We start from the raw sequence: 27,897 nt of genomic DNA, 5'->3' as shown, positions 1-27,897 counted from the left end.
AGTGTGGGTCTTTTGATGTAATACAAGAGCATCACTGTAACTAAAAGCTCTTTCCACATTCCATGCATTTATGTGGTTTCTCCCCAGTGTGAATCCTTTGATGTAACCTAAGGGCATCACTGCGACTAAAGCTCTTTCCACATTCCATTCATTTATGTGGTTTCTCCCCAGTGTGGGTCTTTTTTAAAAAAAATACATTTTATTAGTTTTTCACTCTATCTACATTGATTTGTGCTTGTGAAACATTGTGTTACATGATTTGCTTACAATTATTTGTTTTTTTACATCTCAGTAAAAGTTCACTTTGGCCAAATATACTGATTCCCGAAGTACTGTTATCCCCCCAAATTCCAGACATCTTTCAAATACTCAAACCATTCATGTACGTATTTTAGTATATAATATTGGCTACTATCATAATATTACTTTCATAGTGTACAATATTATTAAGATCTTCTAATAACATATTTAATAAAAGTAGTTCCAGATCCATGCCCCAGCCTTATACAGTGGTGCCTCGATTAGCAATGTTAATGCATTCCTCAAAAATCGCTGCTATTCGATTTCATGGCTAATCGAAATGGGTTTCCCATTGAAATGCAGTGAAAACTGGATAATCCGTTCCAATGAGAACGAATTGCCATCTGTAAGTGAAAATCTCCATAGGAAACATCGCTAATAGAAACACGGTTCCCCAATTGAAATGTATTGAAATCTATTCAATGCATCTCAATGGGGGGAAAAATACAACAACAAATTTAAAAAGAGTCAGAACAAAGTCAAATTTGGTTAACAAAGGGTTTATTAAGTGCACTTTATGATTTCAAACATTTCAAACAGTAAACTTTAACTTTATAAATAACAGAAAAACATTTAAAAGACAGTGAACATGAGGCTGTTTAAACCATCGCTAATCGAAACAGGGGACCCAAAATTTAATCGCTATTTGAAACATGGTCCCAACCATTGTTAGTCGAAAATCGCCCATAGGGACCATCGCTAATCGAAGTGCAAAAATGCCCAGGAAGTCATCGCTAATCAATTTCATCACTAATCGAAGCGCTCGCTAATTGAGGCACCACTGTATCTAGTTTAATTTTCCTAAAACGAAAACCCATCATATTATGTTTTAACTCTGGTTAATGCTCCCTTATTTCAATTTAATTCTCCCTTTTAATATAAAGGATATGCTCCTTTACAATTCCCGAAGTTAGATATATACATGCTTTTCAACTTTAAGGGCCCCCTTCCTATTTTTCCCTTTTTCATCTTTCTAAGTAATTCCCTCTCTTATTTCTTTTTTCACTTTTTGTTTCTGTCTCTCTAAGCATTCTGCCATCTTTCATGCCCTCTGAAACCATTTTGTGTATCTGATTTATCCCCACTAGATCTTTATGCACTTGGTCTATCTTCAATAGATCTTCCAGGCCTTTTAAAATTAATTTGGCTGATTTTCTCCCCTTGTCTTCCCTTAATACTCTCCTCGGACCCAAGATTGAAGTTGTTTCTCTTACGTTTCCCCCATTAATTTCCTTCAGCTCCTCTTTTGATTGGCATACATCATCTGACACACTCTCATTTCCTTTTTTGTTATTCCCTGACTCTTGTTGACTATAATTCTTCTTCTGATGTTTGTTGAATAATTTTGTCTCTTGATAGTGGGATCTAACTATTTCTAGGATTGTTTGAAGGGTAGATTTAGTTTAATCCCAAAATTATCCTTGTTGTGCCATTCTGTTCCAGTTGCCCAAGAGCTTAAGCCAAGATTCGAAACCCCCAAGTATCACAGTTCAGTTTGATTATTGTATCTGTGGCCTAATTGATCCCTGGCAATGCCAGCCAAACAGATATTCCAAGTTTCCAGAGCCAATTCAAAGAGTCCGCTTTGGCTAAATAGACCTGAACAGAATTTAAACCCCACACGTACCAAGGTACAATACAACGATTGTATCTGTGGCCTGATGGCCTAATTCCCACAGGTCTGCACCAGCTAGTCAAACGCAAACACTTCCAGCTCCCGGGGCAGTTTCAGTGGATCTCCTTTGGTGAAATAGGCCTAAACCTAGGTTCAAAACCACCAAATTTCACAGTCCAATTCAGTGTTTGTATCCATGTCCTGGTAGCTTAGTTCCCACAATTCTGCATCAGCCAAAACTGAACTTCCAAGTCCCTGGGAGGTGGTTCCAAAAAGTTCATTTTGGCGCAATATACAGTGATGCCTCGCTTAATGATTTTAATTGGTTAAAAAATATCGCTATGGAAAAACGTTAAGCGAAACGCGTTTTCCCATAAAGATGCATTGAAAACCGGATAATCCGTTCCAATAGGAACGGATTGCCATCCTTAAGCGAAAATCGCCATAGGAAACATCTTTAAGTGAAACACGGTTCCCCCATTGAAATGCATTGAAACCTATTCAATGCATTTCAATGGGGAAAAAAATCACAAAAAATTCAAAAGAACTCAGAACAAAGCCAAATTAATTTAACGAAGGTTTTATTAGGTGCACTAACGATTCCAAGCATTTTAAACTTTTTAATCATTTCAGAGTATTTTAAAAATAGCGAAAACGGGGCTGTCAAAAAAATCGTTAAGCGAAACAGGGGGACCCAAAACCTAATAGTTATGAAAAGCTTGGTCCCGAAATCGCTAAGCGAAAATCACCCATGGGGAAAATCGTTAAAAGGAGCGCAAAATCGCTCTGAAAAAGCAATCGCGAAGCGAATATTTCATTAAATGAAGCAATCGTTAAGCGAGGCACCACTGTATTGATTCCCAAAGTACAGTTTAAAAAGATCCACTTTAGGGTTAATTTGTCCATGTTCCAGCCAGGCATGAAAAAATCAAGAGGAAATTAAGAACACGTTTCCAAGCTTTATACAGCAGTATTAATCTTTAATTTATTTTCTTTGCATCAACTATCCTTCTCTCCAGATTTTCTGCTGCTCTACAAATGATGAGATTCATAAAAGATTCCTTTTTCTGTATATAGGAATTGTCTACTCCAGGGGTAATCATAATCAATTAGTTGTAAAAATATATCTCACTCAATAATAACACTGATGTTGAATAGCTGACTGTTGCTTCTCTTATTGCTGACTGCCAACGACTTGCAAGCAAGCTTCCTAGCTGCTTGTTTCTACCTGTTGGCTGATTGCAGAGTTTCCTGGATCAAAGGGGGATGACCGCAGTCTCCCCCGTGATGAACAGGCTTCCACCACTTCGGGGTGGTTTCGACACCCTGGAGTGTCCCAAACAGGTAAGAATTCAGCCCAAGAGACAAGAGCTCCATCCTCCTGCTGCTGTCGTGGCATCAAGCCAGTCTCCAAGCCAGTCTACCCAGTGTGGGTCTTTTGATGAAATCCAAGAGCACCACTCTGACTAAAGCTCTTTCCATATTCCATGTATTTATGTGGTTTCTCCCCAGTGTGAATCCTTTGATGTAACCTAAGCTACTGTGATTAAAGCTCTTTCCACAATCCATGCATTTCTGTGGTTTCTCCCCGGTACAGGTCCTTTGATATACCCTAAGCTGACCACTCTAAAGCTCTTTCCACATTCCATGCATTTATGCGGATTCTCCCCAGTGTGGGTCCTTTCATGTACCCTAAGCTGACTACTAAAGCTTTCCATGTTCCATGCATTTATGTGGTTTCCCCCCAGTGTGACTCCTTTGATGTAAGGTAAGGGCACCACTGTGACTAAAGCTCTTTCCACATTCCATGCATGTGTGGTTTATCCCCAGTGTGAGTCCTTTGATGTAACCTAAGCTGACCACTCTGACTAAAGCTCTTTCCACATTCCATGCATTTATGTGGTTTCTCCCCAGTATGGGTCCTTTGATGTAACCTAAGGGCACCACTGTGACTAAACCTCTTTCCACATTCCATGCATTTATGTGGTTTCTCCCCAGTGTGAGTCCTTTGATGTAACCTAAGCTGACCACTCAGTCTAAAGCCTTTCCACATTCTATGCATTTATGTGGTTTCTCCCCAGTATGGGTCCTTTGATGTGTCCTAAGGTGAGAGCTCCCACTAAATCTCTTTCCACATTACATGCATTTGTGTGGTTTCTCCCCAGTGTGAGGCCTTTGATGTATCCTAAGGTCACCAGTTCGACAAAAGCTCTTTACACATTCCATGCATTTATGTGGTTTCTCCCCAGTGTGAGTCTTTTGATGTGTCCTAAGGTGAGAACTCTCACTAAATCTCTTTCCACATTACATGCATTCGTGTGGTTTCTCCCCAGTATGGGTCCTTTGATGTGACCTAAGGCTACCACTACGACTGAAGCTCTTTCCACATTCCATGCATTTATGTGGTTTCTCCCCAGTGTGAGTCCTTTGATGTAGCCTAAGGTGATCACTCCGACTAAAGCTCTTTCCACATTCCATGCATTTATGTGGTTTCTCCCCAGTATGGGTCCTTTGATGTAACCTAAGGTGACCACACTGACTAAAACTCTTTCCACATTTCATGCATTTATATGGTTTCTCACCTGTATGGGTTCTGTGATGTGAATTCAAATGAACATTACTAATGAAACTCTTTCCACATTCCATGCATTTATATGGTTTCTCCCATGTGTGAGTCCTTTGATGTACCCTAAGCTGATGCATCCGGCCAAAGCTCGTTCCACATTCCATACATTTATGTGGTTTCTCCCCAGTGTGAGTCCTTTGATGTGACCTAAGGTTACCACTACGACTGAAGCTCTTTCCACATTCCATGCATTTGTGTGGTTTATCCCCAGTGTGAGTCCTTTGATGTAACCTAAGCTGACCACTCTGACTAAAGCTCTTTCCACATTCCATGCATTTATGTGGTTTCTCCCCAGTATGGGTCCTTTGATGTAACCTAAGGGCACCACTGTGACTAAACCTCTTTCCACATTCCATGCATTTATGTGGTTTCTCCCCAGTGTGAGTCCTTTGATGTAACCTAAGCTGACCACTCAGTCTAAAGCTCTTTCCACATTCTATGCATTTATGTGGTTTCTCCCCAGTATGGGTGCTTTGATGTGCCCTAAGGTGAGAGCTCTGACTAAATCTCTTTCCACATTCCATGCATTTATGTGGTTTCTCCCCAGTATGGGTCCTTTGATGTAACCTAAGGGCACCACTGTGACTAAACCTTTTTCCACATTCCATGCATTTATGTGGTTTCTCCCCAGTGTGAGTCCTTTGATGTAACCTAAGCAGACCATTCTGACTAAAGCTCTTTCCACATTCCATGCATTTATGTGGTTTCTCCCCAGTGTGAGTCCTTTGATGTGTCCTAAGGTGAGAACTCTCACTAAATCTCTTTCCACATTCCATGCATTCGTGTGGTTTCTCCCCAGTATGGCTCCTTTGATGTGACCTAAGTCTACCACTACGACTGAAGCTCTTTCCACATTCCATGCATTTGTGTGGTTTATCCCCAGTGTGAGTCCTCTGATGTAACCTAAGGTGACCACGCTGACTGAAGCTCTTTCCACATTCCATGCATTTATGTGGTTTCTCCCCAGTGTGAGTCCTTTGATGTAGCCTAAGGTGATCACTCCGACTAAAGCTCTTTCCACATTCCATGCATTTATGTGGTTTCTCCCCAGTATGGGTCCTTTGATGTAACCTAAGGACACCACTGTGACTAAACCTCTTTCCACATTTCAGGCATTTATATGGTTTCTCACCTGTATGGGTTCTGTGATGTGAATTCAAATGAACATTACTAATGAAACTCTTTCCACATTCCATGCATTTATATGGTTTCTCCCATGTGTGAGTCCTTTGATGTACCCTAAGCTGATGCATCCGGCCAAAGCTCGTTCCACATTCCATACATTTATGTGGTTTCTCCCCAGTGTGAGTCCTTTGATGTGACCTAAGGTTACCACTACGACTGAAGCTCTTTCCACATTCCATGCATTTGTGTGGTTTATCCCCAGTGTGAGTCCTTTGATGTAACCTAAGCTGACCACTCTGACTAAAGCTCTTTCCACATTCCATGCATTTATGTGGTTTCTCCCCAGTATGGGTCCTTTGATGTGTCCTAAGGTGAGAGCTCTGAGTAAATCTCTTTCCACATTCCATGCATTTATGTAGTTTCTCCCCAGTGTGAGTCCTTTCATGTGACCTAAGTTTATCACTGCGACTAAAGCTCTTTCCACATTCCATGCATTTATGTGGTTTTTCCCCAGTGTGAGTCCTTTGATGTATCCTAAGGAGACCACTGTGACTAAACCTCTTTCCACATTCCATGCATTTATGTGGTTTCTCCCCAGTATGGGTCCTTTGATGTAACCTAAGGGCACCACTGTGACTAAACCTCTTTCCACATTCCATGCATTTATGTGGTTTCTCCCCAGTATGGGTCCTTTGATGTGTCCTAAGGTGAGAGCTCTGACTAAATCTCTTTCCACATTCCATGCATTTATGTGGTTTCTCCCCAGTGTGAGTCCTTTGATGTAACCTAAGGTCACAACTCTGACTAAACCTCTTTCCACATTCCATGCATTTATGTGCTTTCTCCCCAGTGTGAGTTCTTTGATGTCTCCTAAGGTCACCAGTTCGACAAAAGCTCTTTCCACATTCCATGCATTTATGTGGTTTCTCCCCAATATGGGTCCTTTGATGTAACGTAAGTGTATCACTCCGACTGAAGCTCTTTCCACATTCCATGCATTTATGTGGTTTCTCCCCAGTGTGGGTCCTTTGATGTAAACACAGATTTCTTCTCCCGCTGAAACTCTTTTCACATTCCATGTTATTGTATGTATTCTCTCCAGGGCGAGTTCTTTAAACTCAACTAGTGGCACTGGTCTGAAGCTGTCTCTTTAACCACTTTCTCCTCTAGTTCATGGGTCCCCCCCCCCGGCTTCACACTTGAGTCTTTTCAGGGCTAGAAGAAGTGGCTCTGTATAATTCTGGCCATCGAATTTTTTAACCTGATAAGAGAAAAAAGATGTCTTGAGAATGTAGCACAGAGCAGAATCTAACTGGAAGTCAAACCAAAGAATTTGCTCTGTCTTTGACTCCTTTGAAAGTCAAATGTCTCCTGAAGTTTTTATTGGCAACATTTGAAAAATTAGCCATATTGTGAAAATATAGTTGATTACTATTAACCACTATCCAAAATAATATTAATCATGGGCAATCAAGTCAATTCTGACTGATGGCAACTCTTTTTTCAGGGGGTTCTAGGTAGAGAATACTCAAAAGTCATTCCCTGCTTCTGCGACTGTGCAGTTTCCCAAAGGCCACACAGCCTGACCTGACCCGTGGGAGACACAGCAGAGAACCTCTAGTTCTGCAACCAGATATTTAAACCACTATACAGCCAGCTTACTCAGAAATACAAGGACAGGGTTCGATTAGAATTGAGGTTTTGATGGAAAAATTCCATGGTTTACATGCAAATTTCCTCCACTGTACAGTACTTAATTTATAGGCATTGCAAATCCATAAATATATTAAAAATGGTGAACCCATGAAAGGAGAAAGGCAAGGAAGAGATCGAGAACCTGGATTAATAAAAAGCCACTGTTGGCTCATATTTAGCTTGCAATCTACAACAATTCCAACATCCCTCTTGCTCATAGTTTTGCTGAGCCAAGTATCCCCCCACCTTGTAACTGTGCAATTGGTTTCTTTTTCCAAGGTGCAGGACTTTGCATTTAACCGTGGCCAGGTAGGATCTTACCGAAAAGAGGGGGAAAACATTATTAAATGTAGCAGTAAGGGTTTATGCATCTATTGATTGTGATTTGGAGTTTGTCAGACAAATATAGGGTTAATAAAAGTAGCAGATCACACGTTGGTGAATATGGATTTTGAGGGTGTCATGGGTTAATTTATGTGATTTAAATCATGTAATGAAGATGGGATATGTAGTTGTGAACAATGTAAAATGGATTCCATATTGGTTCTCTGTACAAATGATTTTGCATGCTGGGAGTGTATTTCCAGAGAGCTGTGGGAAGGTTTTTCCTTTAGGCCTCAGGATCTGTCCTTCCAGTGAACAGTCAGGGTTGATTTCCTTCAAAATGAATAGGTTTGTTCTCCTTGCAGTCCAGGGGACTCTCAAGAGTCTCCTCCAGCACCTCAATTCAAAAGTATCAATTCTTCGGCAGTCAGCCTTCTTTAGGATCCAGCTCTCACTTCCATACATTGCTACTGGAAAAACTATAGCTTTGACTATGCGGACCTTTGTCGGCAAGGTGATGTCTCTGCTTTTTAAGATGCTATCTAGGTTTGTCATTGCTTTCCTCCCAAGAAGCAGGAGTCTTTTAATTTTGTTCCATCTGCAGTGATCATGGAGCCCAAGAAGGTAAAATATGTCACTGCCTCCATATCTTCCCCTTCTATTTGACAGGAGGTGATGGAACCAGTGGCCATGATCTTAGTTTTTTTTTTATATTGAGCTTAGATGAGGCTGATTAGACTTGGGAAACACAATAAACTCTAAAGTACCTCTACAGTGGTGCCTCGCTTAGCCATTGACTCGTTTAACGAGTTTTCGCTTAGCGATTAGGAATTTGGAGCAATCTTGCACTCCGTTTAGCGATGTTCCCTATGGGGGAATATCATTTAGTGATCTTCAGGACCTTGCCCTGCTTAGCGATGGCAATTTATGTCCCCCTGTTTCACTTAGCGATCTCTTTGACAGCTCCGTTTTCGCTATTTAAAAAATGTTTTAAAATGTTTTACAAATGTTTAAAGTGCTTGTTTTCGTTAGTGCACCTAATAAAACCATCGGTCCAGATAGGCGGGGTATAAATCAAATAAATAAATAAATAAATAAATAAATAAATAAATAAATAAATAAATAAATAAATAAATAAATAAATAAATAAATAAATAAATAAATAAATTTGGTTGTGTTCTGAGTCTTTTTGAATTTTTCGTGAATTTTTCCCCCCATTGAAATGAATTGAATAGGTTCCAATGCATTTCAATGAGGGAACCGTGTATCGCTTAGCGATGTTTCCTATAGCAATTTTCGCTTAGCGAAGGCAATCCGTTCCCATTGGAACGGATTACGACGTTTCCAATGCATTCCTATGGGAAATGGTGTTTCGCTTAGCGATGCTTTCCCATAGCGATGTTTTTTTGGGAACCAATTAACATCGCTAAGTGAGGCACCAGTGTATAAGTAAAAACAAATGAAAAAAGAAGTCAGTGTGCTTTGGACACATTGCGACAGGACAAGATTCACCAGAAATAGTTGATGACAGCCTGAAGAGAGGAAGACCGAATGTGAGATGGATTGACTTCAGAAGGGAATCCACAGCTGTGACTTTGCAAGACTCCGTTTGCTGAGTGCAGGTACCTCAATTCTTAATAAGGTACCGAAGACATTTTCCTGTATTTACATTAATGTTTTAAAATGTTTGTGAGCCGCCCAGAGACCTTTGGGTGGAGTGGGTGGCATATAAATTAAATAAATAAATAAATAAATAAATAAATAAATAAATAAATAAAATACATTCAAATAGCTCAGACCAACTTTGCTTTCTTGTATTCTACTTGCTAATTTTTAAAAAGCTGGATAAAAAGCACACTAGCTAGTGAAACTTTCCCCTAGAGATGGAGAAATAAAGTGTTTTTGGATGCCCACTCCTCAAATTGCATGAGAGAATCTGGGGAGTTGTGGCCCCAAACCACAACACTCTCCTCTGGCCCTCCACCCCAGTTGCTCCCACTGAGCAAAAGAAATTTTCAAATAAAAAAGTGCATTAATTTGTGTCTTACACTTTGGTAGGGCTGAGAACAGATCCTGCCCCTCTGTATAAAAACCTTTCAAGTATTTAAAGAGTGTGTTCATATCACCCTTCTGTCTTTTTTCCTGAAGGCAAAACATGCCCAGTTTGTTCAGTCTTTCCTCCTGGGGCTTGGTTTCTAGTTCCTCCTCAGTCGTCCTTCCTGGCCCTCCCTCTGAGCCTGTTCCCATTGACTGGCATCCTTCTTAAAGGACAGAACTGGACACTGTAATCTATAGGAGGCCTAGCAAGTGCTGAGTAGGGAGGAAAGAAGACTTGACAAGATTTGGAGATTACATCCTTGTAAATGTTGCTGAAAAGAGACTTTGCCCTGTTTTTTTTTTTAAGTTCCTTTCCATAATAACAGAAAGGTTGTCAAAGGTTGGGGAACAACAGGCAGATATTATCTTGTAGAGTGTTCCCCACTGGTTAGGTACATTTATGAGAAAAAACACATTTTCTGCAGGCTCCGTGGCTTTAAGAAAACACAGGTGTCTGTTCAGAAAAGTGAAACAACTACACTCTTCAGCCACAGATACCCTTTTTGTGTTCCTGGTCACAGGATGGAGAATAGAGGTGAGGAGACCAAATGGTTCTATGTAGCTTCAATTATTTTACATTTTACTTTTAAAAGTATTTTAGTAATGATTTAGTGCAGTTTGAACTATGGACTTTGTCATTCTTGATGAACCCAGCTGCAAAGTTTTGAGATACTAGATGGGATATAAATATTCAAAAGAAATAAAGAAAACCTTTTTGCTTAAAATGAGTTGTGAGAGTGAGAAGACAGAAAAGGAAATAAGTGATATATTTGGAAAAGATAATGAATTTAATTCTAAACTTGCCTTGCTGTCATTTTTTGATAAGATAGAACCTGATCAAAGGAATTGGTTTCTAATTTTATGACAAGTGCTAGATCATTAATAGCTAGATACTGGAAAGACAAACATGATATTAAATTAGAAGATTGGTATAATGAAGTATGGGACAGTGTCATTGACCCTACTCTGAGAGGCAGTGGAAGACAGGAGGGCCTGGCATGTTCTGGTCCATGGGGTCACGAAGAGTTGGACACAACTTAACAACTAAAAACAACAACAACATAATGAAGTATGGAAAATTGTGCTAAATGACAAACTGACTACTGAACATAGGATGAAAAGAGGGGAAATAAGTTTAAATATTTTCTATGCTATTTGGAGTAGATTTATTGAATTTCTCTTAGTGAAAGGAAAGAGGAAAGCCTCTAAGCAACAACCAATACAATTTTTGAAAGAAGGTTTGTAATAAAGAAATCCTCCAAAGGGTCCCATGGGTATGGGGTTTTTTGGTTGTATTAGTAAGTATTTTGTATTGGTGTATTTGTTTGGAAAAATGAAAATTTTAAACAGCAAAGAAAAACCCACAAAATTTTCCTAGTGTCCTCCCAAAGAGGATTGGTGAATTTTTATATCTGAAGGAACCACCCTGTTGCCATGACTTTGGAGCAGTAGGCTTCTACCGCAGAATCTCTCAGTCACATTATCAATGCAACGGGTGGGAGACATGAGAAATAATCAAATCTGGGTAAAAGGGATGTCAATTTACACTTTGGTACCTTGTTAAGAGTTTATTGGAACATCGATGCAATCAAACATTGAATTACTTATTAAAATCTGCACGTGTACATCCAAATTATCAGTGTGCCTACCAAGGAAAGAACTCAGAACATAAGGACTCTAGAAGAGTCTATACTTATGTCCATAGGAAAATGTATTCTGTCCACATCCAAATTAAGTATTTTCCATCTAGTTTTCATTGAAAGCTAGTAACAGTGTGTTCTCTGAGCTAATTACTATTGTGATTTTTACCTTTAAGAGTAAGAATCATAAGCAACCGTGCCTATTGTATGGAAATTGTTACCTACACTGTTTTTTTTTTAAATCTAGGCTTTCCACAACATTTTGGAATTTGGGACTTGATGATTTTAAGACCGCTTTAGCTTTTGTGAGTCACTATAACATTAGGAATATTTTCCATTCTTTAACTTCATTAGAAAGCATATGGCCTCTTCTAATGCGTAGAAAATGTATTAATTAAACTGCAAATCCACACTCAAGAAAAGGTTCATCCAGTATACCAAAAAGGCACCAAACTGCACAATATGCAAATATATTTAAATCTGACTAGAAGCCAAAATATATATTCAAAACCCTAATACAAATCATAAATTTTACATGCAACAGAAATGCCTTATACAGAGAATACTGTGACTTGAATTCTGTTACAATCGCAAGGAATCAAGTTGGAACTATTCTGCAACAAAGGAACAGAAAGTCAATGCTTGATTGCTTTGAAAGTAAGCAAAGTTTTCTTTTAAGGCCAAGATAGTCCATGAGGCTTATGTTACACTCTTCTGAGGCCTAAAGGACCTACCTCAGAGATAAAAGTGGTAGTTTTGCGCTCACAGTGACTCCTTGTTCAAAGTTTATATTCTATTTAGGGAGAGGTGAACCCAGACAAGATGGAGGTCTTGAGGGTGGGTGGTTCCTCCCTCAGCAGTCTGGGTGACTCCCTCGCTTTTGGGGGGACCACCCTTGCTGCAAAGAGTGAAGTTTGCAGCTTGGGGATATACCTGGATCCGGCGCTTACCATGGAAATCCAGGTGGTGTCCGTGGCCTGATCCACATATTTCCATCTATGGCGGATTGCCCAGCTGCGCCTGTATCTTGATAGGGGGGCTCTCACCATGCGCTCGTAATCTCAAGATTAGACCATTATAATGCTCTCTATGTGGGGCTGCCTTTGAGGTTGATGAGGAAACTTCAAATGGTTCAGAATGCGGCAGCCAGGCTCCTTTGGTGAGGAAATATCAGCATATCTCCCCCACTCTGGCTGCTCTGCACTGGCTGCCCATTCGTTTCCGCATTGACTTCAAAGTACTAACGATGATGTGTAAAGCCCTAAATGGTTTGGGACCTCGATACCTGGCAGAGTGTCTTCTCCCACCTAGTTCTACCTGAATCACCGGACAAAGCCAGCAGGGACGGCTGAGGGGTCGAATGCCGAGAGGGGCCTGGAAAGAAAGAACAAGAAACTGGGCCTTCTCGGCAGTGGCCCCTTGGCTTTGGAACTGCCTTCCGACAGAAATTCGTCTGGCACCCTCACTGGATGTTTTTTAAAACCATTTGAAAACATGGCTTTTCAGGCAGGCTTTCCCTCCAATCAATTAAACTGACCTTCACTTTCTTTAATCTTTCCATCTTGGCAAGGCTTTTATATAATCGTTAAAATTTTTATGTTTAAATGCTTTTAAGATGTTGCTTGTTATGTTTTTGTGTATGTAAGCCGCCACTAATAGACCTTGTCTAGAGGGGCGGGGTATAAATCCAATTAAAGTTAAAAAAGTAGTCTTGGGTCTAGTGGGCCAGGAGCATCTTACTTGCTAGAAATCCTCGGCTCTGCTTCTCCCCCTCCCAGCTCTGCTCGCCCAGTTTCCTCTTCCTTTTTACACCCACACACCCACACATACATACACAAATATATCAGCGGCTGCCTCCTCACTTCCTTAGGGGGAAGCAAGCAGCCATGGCTGGAAAAAAAAAGCCGAGAGAACAAAAAGGGATGGGAAAAAACAAAAACTCAAATGGGGACTCGGGCAACTCACACACAGAGAGAGATGCGGAGCCGTGGGGGAGAAACCATGGCGGGTCCCTCCCTTTTCATTGGGGTTGCCCACTCAGCAGCAGATCACAGCCCTTTCTGGGGAAAGAAAAAGGGAGAAAGGGGCTTTATTAGCAAAAGCTCTCCCTGGGCACGAGGCCTCCATCCCCATCGCTTGGGCTGAAAAAATGATTTTAAAAAAGAGAGTCTTTCTCAGAACCTGTTCTATCCTCTCTATAAAAATCCTAGAGAAAGATTTCTGTCACCCATCATTCAGATGTATTTTAACTGCAACACCACTGAAACAGTAGTAGGATTGCTTGCAGATCCACAGTTGCACAATACATATCGTGTAGCACATTTTGCACTAGCAGCTAAGAAGCTGAGGCTTCGATTTGTCAAGGATCATAATGCCATATAAACGCTGAATATAGTGGACTGACATTATACGTTATGACCGGGTTTTATTGGTTTTGATGGTTTTAAGGTAATTACCTGTTTTAATTGGATTTGATATGTTACAGTAGCTAGTACATTGTAAAGGGCTATGGTGAGAAACAATAAAGTTTTTATGTACGTACATAATGAATAACGTTTTTGTAGCTTTTAGCTAAGCTGATTATCAGCTTTTGCCTTTCTAATGCCATTCTTGAAGTTCTTGGCTAATCATCTCTGTTCTTAGTGGCATTAACCTTCCTTCTGCTTCCTATCTTATTTTTGTTTCCACTTCCTCTCTGAGATTTCTGTGAGGCCATACTGTCCTAAGGGAGAAAAGAAAATGGGTCCATGGTCTACAACTCTTCATTTTCATGCTGGTATTGTTCCACAGGTGCACAGGATTGAAGTGACACAGGAATTGGGTGGTGAAGAAGTGCTGTAACCCTACTGGTGATTACCTGAGAGCAGAAAAGCTGTAGATATATAAAATGGTGACGCAGGTAGAAAAGTCCAGAAGCCAAGAGAAGATGGCGAATACAGCAGGAGCAAACACACGTGGCCCGACGAACATGAATATCCAAAAAGCAAGACCTGGCCAAGTGGAGTTTGTGAACCCAACCGGCAACTGGGTACCCAGATCCACCATCACAACAGACGCAGGGCAATTGAAGCAGCTGGCCACGTGGTACACCCAGAAGGAGCGGAGGAGGCCAGTACGGCCATATCAAGAAGCATTGCCCAGCCAAGGAGGACGTCTGGATGAATGTTTATGCCTTGTCGGCCAAGGTTGGTACAGAAGATCATCCGGGTTAGGTAGTTAGATGCTAGGGTCAACCGAGTGTGGAAGGAGGCCCTCGTCGATACACGCTGCACTAGGACTCTTGTTAGAGAAATACAAGGAAAATGAACCCTCCGAGCCAATGTATGTTAGATGCATACATGGTGATGTTAAACCATACGTAGTGATGGTGCAGATAGAAATCGGGGAGAACTTGAGGTAGGCCTAGTCCCCAGTTTGGGTAGAGAAATGCTACTAGGAAGAGACTGGCCCAGCATAGAACTATTAACTCAAACAGAGGTCGAGGCCCTCAACAGGGAGATAGAAGAGAGACTAAGATGAACAGTTTCGAAGCTTACTCATGATGTGCTGATGGCAAGACACCTGGCAGTACAAAAGATATTGCCACGGGTTCAGCAAAGGTTCTTTTGGCCACGCATCAGCAAGGACATTGAGGACTACTGCCGCTCATGCCCCAAATGCCAGGTGACCCAACCAAAGCCCCGACCAGGGGGAGAACTGATGCCTGGTCGACCACCCCTTCTATCAGATCACCTTGGACATTGTGGGACCATTGATAAAATCTGCCAGGGGGGCATCTATATGTCCTGGTAATAATCGATTATGCCACCAGCTACCCGGAGGCCATACCATTGTGCACTACTACAGGAAAGGTATTGGGCAAGGAATTAATTGGGGTTTTTTCTAGGATGGGGTTCCCCGGGGAGGTACTGACTGAACAGGGGTCGAATTTCATGAGTTTGACATTTAAACAAATGTGGGAACTACTGGGAGTGAAACCAATGAAATCTTCGATCTATCATCCCCAGGCAAATGGCCTGGTGGAAAGGTTTAACTGGACCTTGAAAAGGATGCTCCGAAAATTGGTCCAGGAGAAATCACAACAGTGGCATACTTTCCTAGCGCCCTTAATGTTCGCAATAAGGGAGGTTCCCCAGGCTTCAACCGGGATCTCCCCATTCGAGTTACTGTACAGGAGAAACCCTAGAGGGGTTTTAGACCTCCTGAGGGAAAAATAGGACGAAAGGACTAATCTTTCCAAGCTGGTATTACAGCAGATCATGGATTTGAGGGAGAGCCCACACATGGCTTGGGGCCTGGCTCAAGAAGCCCTGGGCAGAACACAAGGAAACCAAAAGGAGAGATATGACAAAAGGGTAAGACCTAGGGAGTTTCAACCCAGCCAGAAGGTTGCTACCCACCGAATCTGCCAAACGTTTTGCAAAGTGGCAGGGGCCATATAAGGTAACATGTAGAGTCAGTGAGGTGGATTATGAGGTAAACATGGTAGATAAGAAAAGGAAATTACAAGCACTCCATGTGAACCTGTTAAACTTATGGGTAGACAGAGAAGCCTTGTTTGGAGACTATGGAGAAGTAGAACTGGGACCTGAGACCCCTTCCCAAATTTTCTACCTTGGCTGCCCCTTGAACTGACCTCACTAGAAAGAGAGCCAGTTGATGGGTACAGTGGGGAGAACCCCAAGAGAGGGGGCTCCAAACCCTTAAATCTATTTTATGTGAACTCCCCACCAGGTTTGCCCCAGATTACAGCTTACCCTTTGTCTTGTTCACAGATACCTCAGATTTAGGCCTAGGAGCTGTTCTGGCCCAGGTGCGCAATGGGATTGAGTACCGGGTCCTATATTAAGTAGGAAATTAACACCGAGGGAAGGGAAATATGCTGTCATCGAGAAACAGGCACCGACAGATACTACCTATTGGGGGCCCTTTCACTCTGGTTACCCTTCCCTCAGTGTTAATTCCCTCAATCATGCACCCCTGCAGTGGTTGGTACAAATGAACACCAATCACAGACTCACATGTTGGTACCTTTCACTCCAAACTTTTGGTTTTATTGCACAGTATATAAAAGAGAATGAGCATGCTAACGTGGACTATTTCTCTCGGCAGGGTCCATCGGCCAGGAGCAAGGCAGAATGGACGGTCCTCTCGGATGGGGGGGTATCTAAGACTGGAGGTGAGAGTAAAGCCCCTCTCACGGGAGTGCCATCCCTCTCCCACCTACTGCTGACAAGGAAATACAGATGATACCTATTCCCCCTCCCAGGAAGATAAGACCGCCAGAGCCTGACTCGGGGAAGATAGAGAAAGATTTGAAGAGACTAACAGTCGGAGAGACTGGGACTATTTTGGGTGGAATGGAAACCATGGGTGGAGGTTGAAACTGGTCTGGCGGATATAAAAAGGGAGGAACAGGAGTTCTACGCAGGCTGGGAATGGATATGATTAGAGAATCCTTGGACAGGAAAGGCAGAGAAGCTCCAGATCCCCAAGGAGGAGGAGGATGTGGGGAGAAAGAGAGAAAACACCCCTAAACCATCTTATTGGGGTGAAAGAGAAGCGAGGGAGTGGAGAAGGAAGCTCAGAGAAGAAGAGGAGAAAGTAGAAGGGGAGAGGAGGGAAAGACTAAAATGGAGGGTGAGGGAGCTCGAGACGAAGGGACACAGAGGGGACCCTGGCAGATGTACACCCCCTCCAGAGAACTGGCCTGGCTGGATGACCGGGACGAGGACACGATCCCCTTACTGGAAGGGGAACCAGGACAGATATCGAACCCTAACTTATCCCAAGACTGGCCGGGGCCATGGAATGATCAAGGGAGGAACCCCTATAGGACCTGTTGTTGGAGGGAGAAAAGGTTTAGAATGCATTCGCTGATACAGGTTTCTTTTTAAATAATGCAACAAATGTTATGCCAGCTACAAAAACCTCGCACGTCCAGTGATTTATTTGAAGCAAAACTGGAGCCTGGAATCGAACCCTCAGAAATGGAAGTGAAGAACAGATTGAAGGAACTAGATTTGGTGGACAGAGTGGCTGAGGACCTACAGATGGAGGCAGGAACAAAAACCATCCCAAAGAAAAGGAAATGCAAGAAAGCAAAGTGGCTTTCCAACGAGGCCTTACAAATAGCAGAGAAGGGAAACAAAATGCAAGAGAGAGGGGGAAAGTAACAGAAAATTGAATGCAGACTTCCAAAGTATAGCAAGGAGAGACAAGAGAGCCTTCTTAAATGAACAGTGCAAAGATACAGAGGAAAATAATAGAAAGGGAAAAACCAGATATTTGTTCAAGAATACTGGAGTTATTAAAGGAACATTTTGTGCAAAGATGGACATGATAAAGGACAAAAATGGGAGGGACCTCACAGAAGCAGAAGACGTCAAGAAGAGGCGGCAAGAATACACAGAGGAATTATACCAAAAAGATCTGGATGTCCCGGACAACCCAGATAGTGTAGTTGCTGATCTTGAGCCAGACATCCTGGAGAGTGAAGACAAGTGGGCTTTAGAAAGCCCTGCTGACATCAACTGGTGATGGCATTCCAGATGAACTATTTAAAATATTTAAAAATGACGCTGTTAAGACTTGATATGCCAGCAAGTTTGGAAAACTCAGCAATGGACAGAGGATTGGAAAAGATCTGTCTACATCCCAGTAATATGTGGACCAAGAACTCCCAGAAGTACAAACTGGATTTCAAAGGGGCAGATGAACTAGAGACCAAATTGCTACCATGTGCTGGATTATGGAGAAAGCCAGAGAGTTCTAGAAAAACATCTACTTCTGCTTCATTGACTACGCAAAAGCCTTTGACTGTGTGGACCACAACAAACTATGGCAACTTCTTCAAGAAATGGGAGTGCCTGACCATCTTATCTAACTGCCTGAGAAATCTATATGTGGGACAGGAAGCAACAGTTAGAACTAGATATCTAACAACTGACTGGTTCAAAATTGGGTAAGGAGTACGACAAGGCTGTATATTGTCTCCCTGCTTATTTAACTTATATGCAGAATACATCCTGCGAAAGGCAGGACTGGAAGAATCCCAAACTAGAATGAAGATTGCCAGAAGAAATATCAACAACCTCAGATATGCAGATGAGATCACTCTAAAGCATAAAGTGAGGAGGAATTAAAGAACCTCTTAATGAGGGTGAAAGAGGAGAGCACCAAAAATGTTCTGAAGCTCAGCATAAAAAAATACAACCTAAGATCATGGCCACTGGTCCCATCACCTCCTGGCAAATAGAAGGGGAAGATATGGAGGCAGTGACAGATTTTGCTTTCTTGGGCTCCATGATCACTGCAGATGGTGATAGCAGCCACGAAATTAAAAGACACCTGTTTCTTGAGAGGAAAGCAATGACAAACCTAGACACCATCTTAAAGAGCAGAGACATCAAATTGCCAACAAAGGTCCACATAGTCAAAGCTGTGGTTTTTCCTGTAGTGATGTATGGAAGTGAGTGCTGCACCATAAGGAAGGCTGGCCTCTGAAGAACTGATGCTTTTGAATTGTGGTGCTGGAGGAGACTTTTGAGAGTCCCCTGAACTGCAAGGAGAATAAACCTTTCCATTTTAAAGGATATCAACCCTGAGTGCTCACTTGGCATGCATATGTATGGTATGGGAGACACAAGGAACACTCTCAGTTTGGAGAACATATGATTAGGAAGGCCCTAGGGATGGTATGGCAGAAATTTCAAGCGCAAACCTATGAGAAAATCCCATTGTGGGTGGCACCGATAGAAGCATTTACATTAAAAACTCTGAACCAGAAAGGAAGGTTAACCACATATGAAAATCTGTTAACCAAAGAGCTGAAGATAAAGGACAAACAAGAGCTTGAAACAATAGGTATAGCTGTCGATTGGTGGTCAATGGTAAAATTAGAATCAAGATAAAAAAAGATAGGACTGTGGGATTTTCGAGGGCAAAGTCCAGGTGGACAGATTGTGGATATATACGGATGAAAGAATAATCAAGAAAATGTATACATATTTATTAGAATATGATTTAGAGGATGAGAGGGTTATGTTGGAAGTGTAAGAAAAATGCAGGAACTTATTATCATATGTGGTGGACATGTGAAGAGGTCAAAATATATTGGACCCAGGTATGGGATTTAGCAAAAGAAATTACAGTGGTGCCTCGCTTAACGAGTGCACCGTATAGCGATGTTTCCGTATAGCGATCCCTTTTTCGGGATCGCTATACGGAAACATACCCGATCTTCGCAATGGGGAAAACCCACATTGCGAAGATCGGGTATTGCGGCGGCCATTTTGGAGCCACCGAACAGCTGATCGGCGGTTCCAAAATGGCCGCCGGAAGCCCAGAAATGGCTGCCGGCAGCCGTTTTCGCGCCCTGCCCTCGCTTAGCGAAGGCGCGAAAATGGCTGCCGGCACCTGGAATCCTCGCTGAACGGGTAAGTAACAAAGGTATTGGAACAAAGGAATACCTTTCCCCTACCCGTTTAGCGATGATTCCGTATAGCGAGGGTTAATCCGGAACGGATTAACCTCGCTATACGGGGCACCACTGTACTCAGCAGAAGTCAGATATAAAACCTGAAATGGCATTACTGAACGTCATTTCAGGAGTAAATGATAAAAAATTGAAGCATTGTCTCATGTATATACTCACAGCAGCTAGACTACTCTGGGCCCAAAAATGGAAAACGGAAGAGGTTCTGACGATAGAAGAGCTGTTAAAGAAGCTATGGGACATTGCAGAACTGGACACACTATCAGAAGCACTACGGGGACAACCAAGAGACTATGTAAAACAAAGCTGGGGACTAATGTATTTCTGGGCCCAGAAAAAGACAGGAGTGTAGGGTAAAATTTATGATATATGTATGTCCATTTAGTATATATTGGAAATCGATACAGGGAGAGTGAAGGAGCTAACAAGGCTGGAGTCTCTGACTCCAAAGGGGGGAGGTTGTACTTTAAATAGAGGAGTTAGTTTTTTTTTCCTTGCATATGTGGTCTGGTTTTTTTTTTCTGTTGTCTTTTTTTCGTTCTTTTCCTCTCTCTCTCTCTCTCTTTTTGTGTTTTATGGGTTTCTGTATGTTAGAAAATTATTTTCAAATACTAATAAAATAAATTCTATACTGCCAAAAATAAAAAAATAAAAAACCTGAGTGCTCACTGGAAAGTGAGATCCTGAAGCAGAGGCTCCAATACTTTGGCCATCTGATGAGAAGAGAAGACTCCCTGGGCACGGTTAGCATTCAGAAAAGAAGACTGAAGGATGATATTAACCCACTCTTTAAATACATGAAAAGTTATTGGATAGAGAGGCAGGATCTATTCTCAGACTTACCACAGTGTAGGACACAAATTAATGCACTCAGAGAGCCAGATTTTGATTGATTATCAGGAAAACCTCCTAACTATTTGAGCAGGACAATAGTGGAACGTGAGGCTGAGGGAAAATTGGGCTGCCATCAGTCAGATACACTTTCATTTCTGCGCTGAGCAGGTGATTGGGCAATATGACCTTATAAGAGTCATTCCAACGGCATTATTCTGTGCTATGAATAAAGAAAGACATCTCACTTACCTTGGAAATGTTAAGAGGGATTTAGAATTGGGTTATTCCTTTTTTGTCCAGAAAGAAGTGAGCAGAGATCTGCTCACTTTCATCACCTGCATTGGAGAAAAGAAAAAGAATCAGTCTGGAGGCATCTTGGATAAAGCAAACAAAAGACATTTCCCAATAGTGTCTGGCTGTGTAGTTTTGTTTGCATGTGGAGTTACATCTCCATCTCTCTCTCTCTCTCTTTCTCTACCTCCTTTGGAAAGCAGAAAAACAAAAATGGAAACGTGGCTAACGAAGAAACAATGAGGAGCGATGAGGGAAAAAGGAGGAGAAAGAAGATGGAGGCGTCTCTCACGGACTCTGAGACAAAAATTTGGTCATTAAAGTTAGCTGGCCTGGATGGTGGGAAGCAGAGAACAACAGACCGTAATTCCCTCTTAGGAGGGGCAGCAGAAAAATGATTTGGGCGGTGTAGGTTAAAGTGAGCAGAGTGGGCAGGGACTGATCCAGACAACTTGACTGAAAACCAGGATGTCTTTGTGTTTTGTGTGTTTAGTCGTTTAGTCGTGTCCGACTCTTCGTGACCCCATGGACCAGAGCACGCCAGGCCCTCCTGTCTTCTACTGCCTCCCGGAGTTGTGTCAGGTTCATGTTGGTTGCTTCGCAGACACTGTCCAGCCATCTCATCCTCGGTCGTCCCCTTCTCCTCTTGCCATCACACCTTCCTAACATCAAGGTTTTTTCCAAGGACTCTTTTCTTCTCATGAGATGGCCAAAGTACTGGAGCCTCAGCTTCAGGATCTGTCCTTCAAGTGAGCATTCAGGGTTGATTTCCTTTAGAACTGATAGGTTTGTTCTCCTTGCAGTCCAGGGGATTCTCAAGAGTCTCCTCCAGCACCACAATTCAAAGGCATCAATTCTTCGGCGGTCTGCTTTCTTTATGGTCCAGCTCTCACTTCCATACATCACGACAGGAAAAACCATAGCTTTGACTATTCGGACTTTTGTTGGCAAGGTGATGTCTCTGCTTTTCAAGATGCTGTCAAGATTTGTCATCGCTTTCCTCCCAAGAAGAAGGCGCCTTTTAATTTCAGGGCTGCTGTCTCCATCTGCACTGATCATGGAGCCCAGGAAGATAAAATTTGACACTGCCTCCATATCTTCTCCTTCTATTTCCCAGGAGGTGATGGGACCAGTGGCCATGATCTTAGTTTTTTTGATGTTGAGTTTCAGACCGTTTTTTGCACTCTCCTCTTTCACCCTCATTACAAGGTTCTTTAATTCCTCCTCACTTTCTGCCATCAGAGTGGTATCATCTGCATATCGGAGGTTGTTGATATTTCTTCCGGCAATCTTAATTCCGGCTTGGGTTTCTTCCAGTCCAGCCTTCCGCATGATGTATTCTGCATATAAGTTAAATAAGCTGGGGGACAATATACAGCCTTGCCGTACTCCTTTCCCAATTTTGAACCACTCAGTTGTTCCATGACCAGTTCTAACTGTTGCTTCCTGTCCCACATATAGGTTTCTCAGGAGACAGATAAAGTGGTCAGGCACTCCCATTTCTTTAAGAACTTGCCATAGTTTGCTGTGGTCCACACAGTCAAAGGCTTTCGCATAGTCGATGAAGCAGAAGTAGATATTTTTCTGGAACTCTCTGGCTTTCTCCATAATCCAGCGCAAATTAGCAATTTGGTCTCGAGTTCCTCTGCCTCTTCGGAATCCAGCTTGTACTTCTGGGAGTTCTCGGTCCACATACTGCTGAAGCCTACCTTGCAGGATTTTGAGCATAACCTTGCTAGCGTGCGAAATGAGTGCAATTGTACGGTAGTTGGAGCATTCTTTGGCACTGCCTTTCTTTGGGATTGGGATGTAGACTGATCTTTTCCAATCCTCTGGCCACTGTTGAGTTTTCCAAACTTGCTGGCATATTGAATGTAGCACCTTAACAGCATCATCTTTCAAGATTTTAAATAGTTCAACTGGAATGCCATCACCTCCACTGGCCTTGTTGTTAGACAGGCTTTCTAAGGCCCACTTGACTTCGCTCTCCAGGATGTCTGGCTCAAGGTCAGCAACTACATTGTCTGGGTTGTCCGGGATATCCAAATCTTTCTGATATAATTCCTCTGTGTATTCTTGCCACCTCTTCTTGACGTCTTCTGCTTCTGTTAGGTCCCTTCCATTTTTGTCTTTTATCATGTTCATCTTTGCGCAAAATGTTCCTCTAATATGTCCAATTTTCCTGAACAGATCTCTGGTCTTTCCTTTTCTGTTATCTTCCTCTATTTCTTTGCATTGTTCATTTAAGAAGGCCCTCTTGTCTCTCCTTGCTATTCTTTGGAAGTCTGCATTCAAGTTTCTGTAGCTTTCCCTATCTCCCTTGCATTTTGCTTCCCTTCTCCTCTCTGCTATTTCTAAGGCCTCGTTGGACAGCCACTTTGCTTTCTTGCATTTCCTTTTCTTTGGGATGGTTTTCGTTGCTGCCTCCTCGACAATGTTACGAGCCTCTATCCAAAGTTCTTCAGGCACTCTGTCCACCAAATCTAGTTCCTTAAATCTGTTCTTTACTTCCACTGTGTATTCATAAGGGATTTGGTTTAGATTATACCTGAGTGGCCCAGTGGTTTTTCCTAATCTCTTCAGTCTAAGCTTGAATTTTGCTATGAGAAGCTGATGATCAGAACCGCAGTCAGCTCCAGGTCTTGTTTTTGCTGACTGTATAGAGCTTCTCCATCTTTGGCTGCAGAGAATATAATCAATCTGATTTCGATATTGCCCATCTGGTGATTTCCATGTATAGAGTCGCCTCTTGTGTTGTTGGAAAAGAGTGTTTGTGATGACCAGCTTATTCTCTTGACAAAACTCTATTAGCCTTTGTCCTGCTTCGTTCTGAACTCCAAGGCCAAACTTCCCTGTTGTTCCTTTTATCTCTTGGCTCCCTACTTTAGCATTCCAGTCCCCTAGAATGAGAAGAACATCTTTCTTTGGTGTCAGTTCTAGAAGGTGTTGTAAATCTTCATAGAATTGTTCAATTTCAGTCTCCTCAGCAATGCTGGTTGGTGCATAAACTTGGATTATTGTGATGTTGAATGGTCTGCCTTGGATTCGTATTGACATCATTCTATCATTTTTGAGATTGTATCCCATTACAGCTTTTCCCACTCTTTTGTTGACTATGAGGGCTACTCCATTCCTTCTACGGGATTCTTGCCCACAATAGTAGATATGATAATCATCTGAGCTGAATTCACCCATTCCTGTCCATTTTAGTTCACTGATGCCCAGGATGTCGATGTTTATTCTTGCCATCTCCTGTTTGACCACCTCCAGCTTCCCAAGGTTCATAGATCTTACATTCCAGGTTCCTATGCAGTATTTTTCTTTGCAGCATTGGATTTTCCTTTCACTTCCAGGCATGTCCACAGCTGAGCGTCCTTTCGGCTTTGGCCCAACCACTTCATTAGCTCTGGAGCTACTTGTACTTGTCCTCCACTCTTCCTCAGTAGCATGTTGGACGCCTTCCGACCTGAGGGGCCCATCTTCCAGCGCCATATCTTTTAGCCTTTTGTTTCTGATCATGGGGCGTTCTTGGCAAAGATACTGGAGTGGCTTGCCATTTCCTACTCCAGGTGGATTGCGTTTAGTTGGAACTCTCCACTATGTCCTGTCCGTCTTGGGTGTCCCTGCACGGCATAGCCCATAGCTTCTCTGAGTTACTCAAGCCCCTTCGCCACGACAAGGCAGCAATCCATGAAGGAGAGGCAGCAATCCATGAAGGAGGCAGCAATCCATGAAGGAGAGGATGTCTTTGAAGGGATCAAATCCCTGCACGGCAATGGAGAATCCCTTTCTGAACTCTGCATGGATCACAAGAACCCTCCTAATGTGGCAATCATCGCTTTTCTTCCCTCCTACCCTCAATTTCTGCTGGCGGAAGGAGAGGTCATGTATTGGCAACACCTCGGGGCTCCCTGACTCGTCTTGTTCCCTTCCTTCAAGTATAAAAAGAACCTCACCCTGCCGAGGCAGCACTTATGCAGCGCCCACAGCGCAGTCGAGCTGAGGAACCTGAGCCCCTGCCTTCGAGAGAGCTTTATAAAGGACTCCCTCCACAACAATATCTCGGGATTCCTCCCTCCCTAAAGGTTTAAAAGCACCACCACCTCCCTAAATTCCCCCCTCTCTTTTTCATTCTTGTGTGAGATCTTTTCCCCACTCCCAGCGAACTCTGGAGAGAAGCTGCTCACTTGGTCTTTGTCTGCTTCTGGAGGGTTGAGTTTTGACCGTAAAGATCACAGTGTGTGAATGGGGGTGGATTGGAGAGCAATTAATGCATTCAGGGAGCCAGATTTGATTATCAGGGAAAACCTCCAAACAGTGGAATTAGAGGCTGAGAGAAAATTGAGCTGCCATCTGTCAGATACACTTTAATTTCTGCATTGAGCTGCTGATTGGGCTATATGACCTTTTAAGATTCCTTCCAATGCCATGACTCTGTGCTATGAATAAAAAATGACATCTCGCTTACCTTGGAAATGTGAAGAGGTATTTGGAATTGGGTTATTCCTTTTTCGTCCAGAGAGACGTGAACGGAGATCTGCTCACTTTCAATCCCTGCCTTGGGGAAAAGAAAAACGATCAGCCTGGAGGCGTCTTGGATGAAGCAAACAAGAGACATTTCTTAATAGTGCCTGGCTTTGCAGTTTTCAGATCATGAGGAGATACATCTCTCCCTCCCCCCTTTGGAAAGGAGAAAAAGGAAAATGGAAAGGCAGCTAACGAAGAAACAACGAGGAGATAGGAGGGAAAGAGGAGGAAGAAGATGGAGAGACCGCTCAAAGACCTAGAGACAAAAATTTGGTCATTCAAGTTAGCTGGCCTGGATGGTGGGAAGCAGAGAACAACAGAACGTGCTTCTCTCTTAACCCACACAGGGAAAGAAGAGGCGCCAGAAAAATGGTTTGGTGCTGTAGGTGAAGGTGAGCTGAGTGGACAGGGACTGATCCAGCCAATTTGACTGAAATCTATGATGTCTTGGAAGGGGTCAAATCCCTCCATGGCGATGGTGGACCCCTTTCTGAACTATGCAGGGAGCTCAAAAACCTTCCTACGAGTGGTAATGTTGTGTCATTTACAGCAATGGTTTCCAACCTTAGGCCTTCCACAAGGACATCTTGGGAATCTTTCCTCGCTAGAGATTGGAAAGCACAACCACCTCCCTAAATGCTCCCCTCCTACTTTTTTGTTCTTGTGTGAAATCTTTTCCCCACTCCCAGACAGTTCAGGGGAGAAGCTGCTAAATTGGTCTTCGTCTCCTTGTGGATGGATGTCTTTTGACGGTAAAGGTCACATTGTGTGTATGTGGGGGGGGGAGTTGGGGAGCAGCTACAGGACATGTTCAGGCAAGAGAGAAAGGGGGGGAAAGAGCTGGCCCCAAACTTAAAGAGCTCCGATAGCCTGGGTGACGAACCCTCTGGGTTGAAACTCTTGCTGCTAAATGCCAGGTGAGTCGAGAGTGCAAAAGAACCGCCATCCGGGACTTGAGCCTGGGTGATCCGGCCAATCTGGTTTGCATCAACAGAGACTTGGTGGGATGAGGCTGGGGGGTCTCCCTCCCACCCAGCTTTGTCCACCTGGGGTCTTTGGGGTGCAGCAGGCAATCCCCAGGTATGTGTGTGAGAGTTTTAGTGGTTTCTCGTGGTGCTATTCCCCTCACCTGGTGGCACATCTCCCCCCCCCCTGCTTTCCGGGTTTGAAGGGGTGCCTCTGGAAGCAAGAGCCCGGGTCTGCCCCGAATGGTCTCCGCTCCCCTTCACGCTGCAGGGCACGCTTCCGACCTGGTTTCCTCCACTGGGGTGGAGGTTGGTGATCTGGGTGTGGAGCGACTCTCAGGACGCCTTTGAGGGACCTTCCCAAGTTTTTGCTAATACGACCCTTTGAACCTTGAGCAGGAGAAGGCGAAACCAAGGGGAGAGCCCAGTGATTTTCTCTCGTTCTGTTTTTTGCACTGACGGGTGGAGGCAGGATGCAGGGGAGAGGTGGGGGGTCTCCTCGCAGGAAAACCCAGCAGGAGCATCAGTTACCCACCCGGATGCCTTGCATGGAGGGGACATTGGCAGGGGGGTTGTCTCTCTGTCCCCAGAGGGTCACATCCTGACCCACCCACTCACCCACCCTCCAAGACATCCTAGTTCTTCTTTGAATATCCCCAAATCGGAAACCCCTTTTTTTAAAAAAGCGGTGGGTGGGAATTTATAATAATAATAATCGATTAACGTCCCCGCTGGAAGGGACCTTCGATGGACCACCTAGTGAAGGGATCGAACCCTCCAACTAGCTGCCGGAAACACCGCGTTCCTGCAAAGTATGTAAAGGGGGGAGCTTGGCAACCACTCCCACCCCTCCAAAGACAAAGCCTTCCACGACCCTCCCTCCATTTTCTCTTCTTCCTCCTCCTCACCCCCTTCCAGGGTCCTCTGCAGGCAAGAAACGCCCAGATAGGCCGCCATCAAGCGCGCTGAACTTAGAGACAAACAAGGAGGAAGCGCTCCCTGCTTCCGCTTCCGGTGAGGAGACGCTCTAGCCCTTTCCTCCTCTGTGCTCCCCCTCTGACCTCCAACGCATGCCTTCGCTGGGGCGGGAGGGGGCAGTTTCCAGGATTGGGTGCACGCCTGAACACACACACACACACACACACACACACACACACACACACACACACACACACACACACACACACACAGAGAGAGAGAGAGAGAGAGAGAGAGAGAGAGAGAGAGAGAGAGAGAGAGAGAGAGAGAGAGAGAGAGAGAGAGAGAGAGAGAGGTGGTGCTTTGCTGAGAGGAGGGGGGCGGGTGTCCTTTCTCACATTCACACACCCCCAAAGGCTGGGTTGCTTTCCCTGAAGGCAAGA

General features: G+C 43.4%; 2 protein-coding genes and 2 long non-coding RNA genes across 5 annotated transcripts in view; 1 reads left to right on the top strand and 3 right to left on the bottom strand.

Moving 5' to 3' along the window:
- Nucleotides 1-27,897, bottom strand: part of LOC140703737 (uncharacterized) — a 465,058-nt gene that overhangs the window by 336,637 nt on the left and 100,524 nt on the right. The window lies entirely within an intron of this gene.
- LOC144587405 (uncharacterized) lies at nt 1,262-3,977 on the bottom strand. The gene has a single exon (XR_013542551.1). It is a non-coding gene; the product is annotated as an uncharacterized LOC144587405 (long non-coding RNA).
- Nucleotides 1,262-27,897, bottom strand: LOC140703864 (uncharacterized). Of its 2 annotated transcripts, none has more exons than XM_078387466.1 (4): nt 27,445-27,897; nt 25,513-25,602; nt 21,003-21,088; nt 1,262-6,927 (listed from the first exon to the last, which is right to left on the bottom strand). In XM_078387466.1, exon 4 carries the CDS (start codon nt 6,743-6,745, stop codon nt 4,220-4,222), a length of 2,526 nt encoding a protein of 841 aa, XP_078243592.1. In that variant the 5' UTR covers nt 6,746-6,927; nt 21,003-21,088; nt 25,513-25,602; nt 27,445-27,897; the 3' UTR covers nt 1,262-4,219. The 2 variants fall into 2 exon arrangements, with proteins under 2 accessions (XP_078243592.1, XP_078243593.1); XM_078387467.1 differs by having other exon boundaries at nt 25,513-25,598.
- LOC144587440 (uncharacterized) lies at nt 6,923-19,344 on the top strand. Its single transcript, XR_013542598.1, has 2 exons — nt 6,923-14,607; nt 16,535-19,344. It is a non-coding gene; the product is annotated as an uncharacterized LOC144587440 (long non-coding RNA).

The sequence above is a fragment of the Pogona vitticeps genome, chromosome 2 (genome assembly GCF_051106095.1).
Source record: "Pogona vitticeps strain Pit_001003342236 chromosome 2, PviZW2.1, whole genome shotgun sequence".
NCBI lineage: Eukaryota > Metazoa > Chordata > Lepidosauria > Squamata > Agamidae > Pogona > Pogona vitticeps.
The sequence above is the reverse complement of the archived record's forward strand: the minus strand, read 5'-3'. Positions and strand labels throughout refer to the sequence as shown.